This window comes from Arachis duranensis, chromosome 9 (assembly GCF_000817695.3).
Source record: "Arachis duranensis cultivar V14167 chromosome 9, aradu.V14167.gnm2.J7QH, whole genome shotgun sequence".
NCBI classification, from domain to species: Eukaryota; Viridiplantae; Streptophyta; class Magnoliopsida; order Fabales; family Fabaceae; genus Arachis; species Arachis duranensis.
The window spans coordinates 64532182-64539032 of NC_029780.3; the positions used below are offsets into that span (position 1 = coordinate 64532182).

General features: G+C 42.1%; 1 protein-coding gene across 1 annotated transcript; it reads left to right on the forward strand.

The window, feature by feature from the left end:
• Positions 1 to 5220: 5220 nt before the first annotated feature.
• LOC107465630 (uncharacterized) lies at positions 5221 to 5793 on the forward strand. The gene has a single exon (XM_016084608.1). The coding sequence runs from the start codon at positions 5221 to 5223 to the stop codon at positions 5791 to 5793; it is 573 nt and encodes a 190-aa protein (XP_015940094.1).
• The last annotated feature ends 1058 nt before the right edge of the window (positions 5794 to 6851 follow it).

The window sequence follows — 6851 nt, forward strand, 5'->3', positions numbered from 1 at the left end:
TCTTTAATTTCTGCGTTTACTTTCATGAGCAAGCACCCCATTCCCATTTACAATTCTGCAATTTACTTCTAGTCATTTACTTTCAGCCCTTTAATTCTAGCAGTTACTTTTTCTGTTATTTACATTTCTGCAATTTCATTTTCTGCAAATCTTAACCCAAATTCTGAATTCGCTCAACTAGAACGTTCTTCTAATTAAAGTTGCTTGATTAATTAATCGCTGTGGGATTTGACCTCACTCTATTGTGAGTTTTTACTTGACGATAAATTCGGTACACTTGCCGAAGGAAATTTGTTGAGAGACAGTTTCCACATGCATCAAGTTTATGGCGCCGTTGCCGGGGATTGATTGTGCATCAATAATGATTAAATTAGGAGATCACTAGATTGAGCATTTTTGTTTTGTTGATTTAATGTTCTATTTGAGTAATTTACTTTCTGTCTTAGTTAACCTCTCCTCTTCCCCATCTACTCTTTCGTGTTCTTTGTTATTTACCATTCAGTTTGCTAACCCACTAACTGTTTGATATATTGCATCACTCACAACTAACATTAATTCTGACAGCAATACTATCTGCACATATTGTTACTTGCTTGTACTTGTTGGTTGTATGACAGGGAGAATAAGCGGGGCTTCAACTTCCTTCGATTCTGAACCAGAGAGGACCCTCCTTAGATTAAGGAGGGAAGCAAGAGAAAAACGGGCAATCGGTACTGAAGAGGAGGAGGAACACTTTGAACTAAACATGGAAGGCAACATGGAAAACCAACATGAAGAAGAGGCTAATAACCATGGGGGAGGAGGTAGAGCAAATCATGCTGGGGAGGATTGAAGAGTGTTAGGCTCTTACATCAATCCAAACCCAGACAACTATGGAAGTAGCATTCAGAAGCCCACCATACATGCCAACAATTTCGAGCTAAAACCTCAGCTCATCACTCTTGTGCAGAATAATTGCTCATTTGGAGGAGGTACTCAAGAAGACCCGAATCAACACTTGACCACCTTCTTGAGGATTTGTGACACAGTGAAGTCCAATGGAGTCCACCCGGATGTCTATAGGCTGCTCTTGTTCCCTTTTTCACTCAGGGACAAGGCATCCAAATGGATTGAATCCTTCCCAAAAGAAAGCCTGACAAATTGGGAGAAGGTAGTGAATAAGTTTTTGGCAAGGTTTTACCCCCTCAAAGGATCAATAGGCTGAGAACTAAAGTGCAGACATTCAGACAGCAAGATGGGGAGACACTTTATGAAGCTTGGGAAAGGTTCAAAGACCTAATAAGGAGGTGTCCACAAAATATGTTCAATGAATGGGTGCAGTTGCACATCTTCTATGAAGGCTTGTCATATGAATCAAATAAGGCAGTAGACCATTCCTCTGGAGGATCATTGAACAAGAAGAAGACCATTGAAGAAGCCATAGATGTAATTGAGACTGTAGCTGAGAATGACTACTTCTATGCTTCCGAAAGAGAGAACACTAGAGGAGTGATAGAGCTAAACAATGTAGATGCTCTGCTGGCTCAGAACAAGCTCATTACCAAGCACCTAGCTGACCTCACCAAGAAGATGGAGAGGAACCAAGTGGCAGCAATCACCACCTCCTCAACAACCCAAGAAGGAGTTGAAGAAGAAGCAGAGGGTAACCTTGAGCGAGTCAACTACATTGGAAATTCACCTAGACAGAACCATGATCCATACTCCAAGACATACAACCCTAGATGGAGGAACCACCCAAACTTTGGGTGGGGGAATCAGCAAGATCAAAGCCAAGACCAGAGACGTTACAACTCCAACAACAATACAGCTCATCAACAATTCACACAGAGGACATATCAACACCCCCACAACAATACTTCTCCACACCCATATCAAAACCACAACAACACCTCTCATCCTTCCACCTCTAATCCCAATCTACCATCAATTGATGACAGACTCTCTAAGCTTGAAACCTTACTTGAAGGAATATGCCAAGAGATTCAAGAAAACAAGGTGTTCAAAGAGGAGGTGCGAGCCAATATTAAAAACCAGGGAGAGACCATCAAGAAGCTGGAATTCTAAGTGGGATGCTTAGCTCAGAAGATTCCCAAACCTACTGATAGCTTCCCAAGTGACACGGAGAAAAACCCAAGAGGAGAAGCAAAGAAAGTAAGATGGGAAGATTACAAAATGGTCACTACAAGTGATCAAGAGGCTGAAGACAAGCAAGGCAAACTCTCTAAACAGCCTGAAGACAACTCAACAGAGGAGGATGATAGAGATCACCAAGAACCAGAAATCTCACTACAAGAGTTGCTTAAGCTCTATGCACCATTTCCCCAACTGCTCAATGGTGCTGTGGGAAAGAGAATATACTCAAGATTCCTAGACTTGTTTGCATCTCTGCATGTGAACATACCATTCATCAGGGCCATCCAACAAATGCCTGCATTCATCAAGTATATGAAGGAACTTCTTCCCAGGAAAAGCTCACTCAAAGGAGGCCAGACTATAGTGTTGAACAAGGAATGTAGGGCCCTTATTCAACCTGAGTTGCCTGCAAAAAGAAAAGACCCAGGGAGTTTTCACATCCCTGTGCCATAGGAGAAACAATGTTCGATAGAGCACTCTGTGATTTGGGGGCAAGCATCAACGTACTGCCATTATCCTTGGTAAAGAGGCTGCAGATTAATGAGATAATGCCCACAGATGTGGTCATCAGACTGGCTGATAAGACTCGAAAGCAAGCAATAGGAGTGGTGGAGAATGTGTTGCTAAAAGTTGGGAAATACTTTCTCCCAACAGACTTTGTCATTCTGGACATGGAAGAGAGTCACACTCACCCAATCACATTGGGAAGACCATTCCTAGCTACAGCCAGAGCACTCATAGATATGGAGAAAGGGGAGCTAATATTGAGGATCCATGATGAACGACTCATCTTTAATGTCTTCAAACTCTCACAAGAAGCAGACCAAGAGCACAAGGAACCAAGCAAAGATCACAATGAGATGTTGAAGGAGGAAGCAAGCATTGAAGCACACCCAACCCATCTAGGGAAACCCATTCATGAGGAACAAGGAAATAGGCAGTTGTCACAACTCAAGGAAAAACTGGAGGAACCTAAACCACCAGAGATATGTGAAGGAAGCAACAAAACCACCTTAGAGGAAGGAGTCATCTAAGGAAGAAGGTACCAAGGAAGTGGAGGAACAAAAAGATCCCTATGGAAGACTTCTATCTAGGGGATAAAGTGATCTCAGCTTACTTCCCAGAATTCCCCCTAATCTCCCCACTGTACCATCTCAGTTACCTAAGGTCTTCACTATCAACAGAGTTCTCTCCCTGGAACATGTCGAGATAATTGATACAACCAATGGATACAAGTCCACAGCAAGAAGGGAAGACTTCAAGCATTACCAACCACCCTGATGAGGGAGAAACGTCAAGCTAGTGACACTAAAGAAGCGCTTCATGGGAGGCAACCCATGTTTTATATGCTTTTAGAAAAGTAAATAAGTCAATGTTTATGAAGTCCAACCCAAACTTGACAAACACTTGGTGAAATCCTTATTGTGCAGTATATAGTGAGGAACAAGTTTGGTGTTCAAAGCAAACCAAGGTGCATGCTAGTCTTGGAGCTTTGAATAGAAATCTTCACCACAATGCTCCACATTAAGTTTGGTGTCACCCCATGGTGCCATCAATATGCATATAAGGACCCACAGTTAGTTAGTTAGTTGGAATTCATAAATAAACAATCTAATCTTTTCTTATTTTAATTCTAGCCGTAAAGTTCATATTATCATTTTGATATCTTTTCTTACTTTTCTTATTTTATCTTTATAGGGAAAAGAAAAGGAACATTGATGAGGATTGATTGGACAATTAAATGGGGGGATTCGGCCACTTCATGAAGAGAACTACACACTTGTCTCAAGAAGGAACGCATGGGGAAACGTTGCCATGCAACATTGAAGAAAGAAGACCCTTGAAGACCGAACCATTCACTCTCATTAAGTGATGATCCTTGTCCTTCCTTCATGCACAACCCCAACCGTCCATCAAGCAACCATTCTTGCAATCCACACCTTCCATTCTCTCATGATCTCCCTATATAAGGGAACCTTAGTGCATGCTCACTCCTCACATTCAAACCCCCACTCTCACACTTCACACTTTCGGCTTGCTAAAACCCTTCATCATACTTTGTCCTAGCCAACCCACTCTTCATCTATCCGTATCCTCCAACTCCCTCAAAAACAGCAACCCAAGTTCATGGCATCATCAAGCTCAAAGAGGCAAAAGAGGAAGGAACCCATGGAGAGTGTTCCCTTCAATGAGAAGAGATTCAAAACTGCCTTTCATGAGTGTGAATTTGAGTGGATAAGGGCCAGAAAGATATTGCCAGAGTTAATATTCCAAATCAATGCAAATGAATCACCACAGATTTGGGCGAAAATCGAACAGAGGGGGTGGCAATTGCCCACAAGTCCAGAGGGGAAGATCAATGGAAACCTCATCAAAGAATTCTATGCAAATGTAGTTAGAGAAGACAAGACCAAGGCCCCAACCTTCAAAAGCTACGTGAGAGGCAAGGAGGTGGACTTCAGCCCAAGTGCCATAACAAGAGCTCTTCACCTGAAATCACCTTATTTTGATGAGGCCAGTTATCAGGCAAGGATAAGTAGAAGCCCTGATAATGATGAGCTCTTAGAGATAGTGTTAGACATCTGTGTTATAACAGCTGATTGGGAGAGGTACGCAGATGGGAGGCCCAAGTTCATCAAGAGGGGAGACCTTAGCCCTGAAGCCAAGGGGTGGTTTGAACTTGTAAGGAGGTCCATCCTACCAGCTGCAAATAATTCAGAAGTTAACATCAATCGAGCTACTATGGTGCATTGCTTGGTACAGGGCGGGGAAATCAATGTGCATGAGCTCATCGCCGAGAGGATTCAAGATTCAGCTGAGAAGGTTGATTCAGGTGCCAGGCTTTGGTACCCCAGCACCATTCTCCGCCTGTGCAACAAGGCAAGGGTGGTATTTGAGGACAGCAATCCAGAATGGGTTAACCCAGGGAGGCCAGTTACACTCGAGCAATTGGTCTATACCACACCTGCTCAGCAACAAAGAAGGCCACATATAGGAAAGCAAAAAGCCAAGGAAGGAACTCATCAAGAGGAATATCATCAGGAAGAATATCAATAAGACGAGCATCAAGACCCAGCCAACCTAAATATGACTCACCTTCTAAGAGCCATTGAGGATTTGGGAATGAGACAAATGGAGGGACAAGAGCAAATACTTCACATTCTGTCCAACTGGATGAGACAACAAGAAGAGTGGCAGAAACAACACATGGAGCAGCAACAGGAGCAATACTCCCAACTCACTCAAGCCATCCACCAAGTTACTGAGAGGCAAGAGCGTCAAGATAAACGCCTTCAAGAACTCCACCAGCGGCAACTAGCTCAAATGAAATCATTCAATGAGTTCAATGTGCTGAATGAAGGAAGGCAGTTACATAGGGAGGAGTTCAACGTAAACACTCAGGCCAAGTTGAACTACATGTCCAGCAATATGCATCATCTACATTATGCCATTCCCACATATGATGAGGTCCAAAAAGATTTTGTTGAACAAGAAGAAAGGAAGGTGAAACAGCAGAAGGACACACTAAAGAAGAAGATGGAAGATGCTGGCTTCTGGAAGAAACTGCTTGGGAAAGGCAAAGGAAGTGGGAGCACTAGCACTCAAGAAAAACACCAAGAGGACAAGCAAGAAGGAGAGCATGGGCAACCACATGAGTAAAAGGTGGTGGAGCTCCTTCTTTGGTCTCTCTTTTTTCCATTCTGAAATAAGGAAGATCTTGTATGAAATAGAACATGCTTCCATACTAGTTTGAACAACTTTCAATTATGCAATTTAAGTTTTCTGTTGAAAAAGTCTATGCTTGCTAGTCTTTATGCTACTACATCATACCAGTACTTATTGTATGCTTGTCTTTTGAATCAAATGAAAAAGAGAATGTTTATGGTATAAAAGACCAGAGTGGAGTTCATAATATAGAAGTGCATTCATGATTTTGTGGTGTAGTCATAATTTAGCTAAGTTGGTTCAACCATAAGGTGGGGATGACAACTATAGTTCAACCATACGGCGGGGATGACAACTATCTGTCCTGAATACTACACTTTGAATATACCCATGAGACTAAGTAAATAACAAGATCCTAATAAGAGAAAGGGAAAAAACACTTAAAGTGAAAAACAAAAGAAAAAGAGTAAGCAATAAGGCTAGGCATCAATGGTTTTAATCTTAAGGCATGTGTCTGTGGTGTTCTTGTGTGAGGGATTTACTTGGATGAATAAGCTCTTAGGGGTGCCTTATCACTTGGTAACTTGGGTTAACTAACTCGAGATTATCAGCTGAAAATCCACTATCAAGAGTAACCCTCACTACAGAGCATTTAGTAACCCAAAGAGGTGCTGGACACCAAGGTCTCAAGAAGGAAAATAAATGAACCAGATGCCTGTGGTGTGTATGTATGTGGGAGAGACTTGAGGGAGTAAGTCCTTAGGGGTGTCTCAACACCTAGAACCTTGAACCAACTGGTTCGGGAGTGTTGGCTGAAAGCTTATCTTAAAGAGTTGCCCCCTTACAAAGCACTTAGCTTGAAGAACACAAATAAGCCCTGGAATGACAATAAAAGGATCAATAAAAGTCTCATGGGATGTAAACAAAATCAGTGTTTTAGGACATGATAAAGGTCTGAAAGCCAGTAATGAAATGAACCTAAGTTGCTATGCATGAAACCACCATAAAATCAGTGACATGACTTCCACAAGAATGACTCATTTCTCTTGGCA

Bases quoted from the DNA above. Each gene is read 5' to 3' on its own strand.
- LOC107465630 (XM_016084608.1), top strand. From the start codon at position 5,221: ATGACTCACCTTCTAAGAGCCATTGAGGATTTGGGAATGAGACAAATG.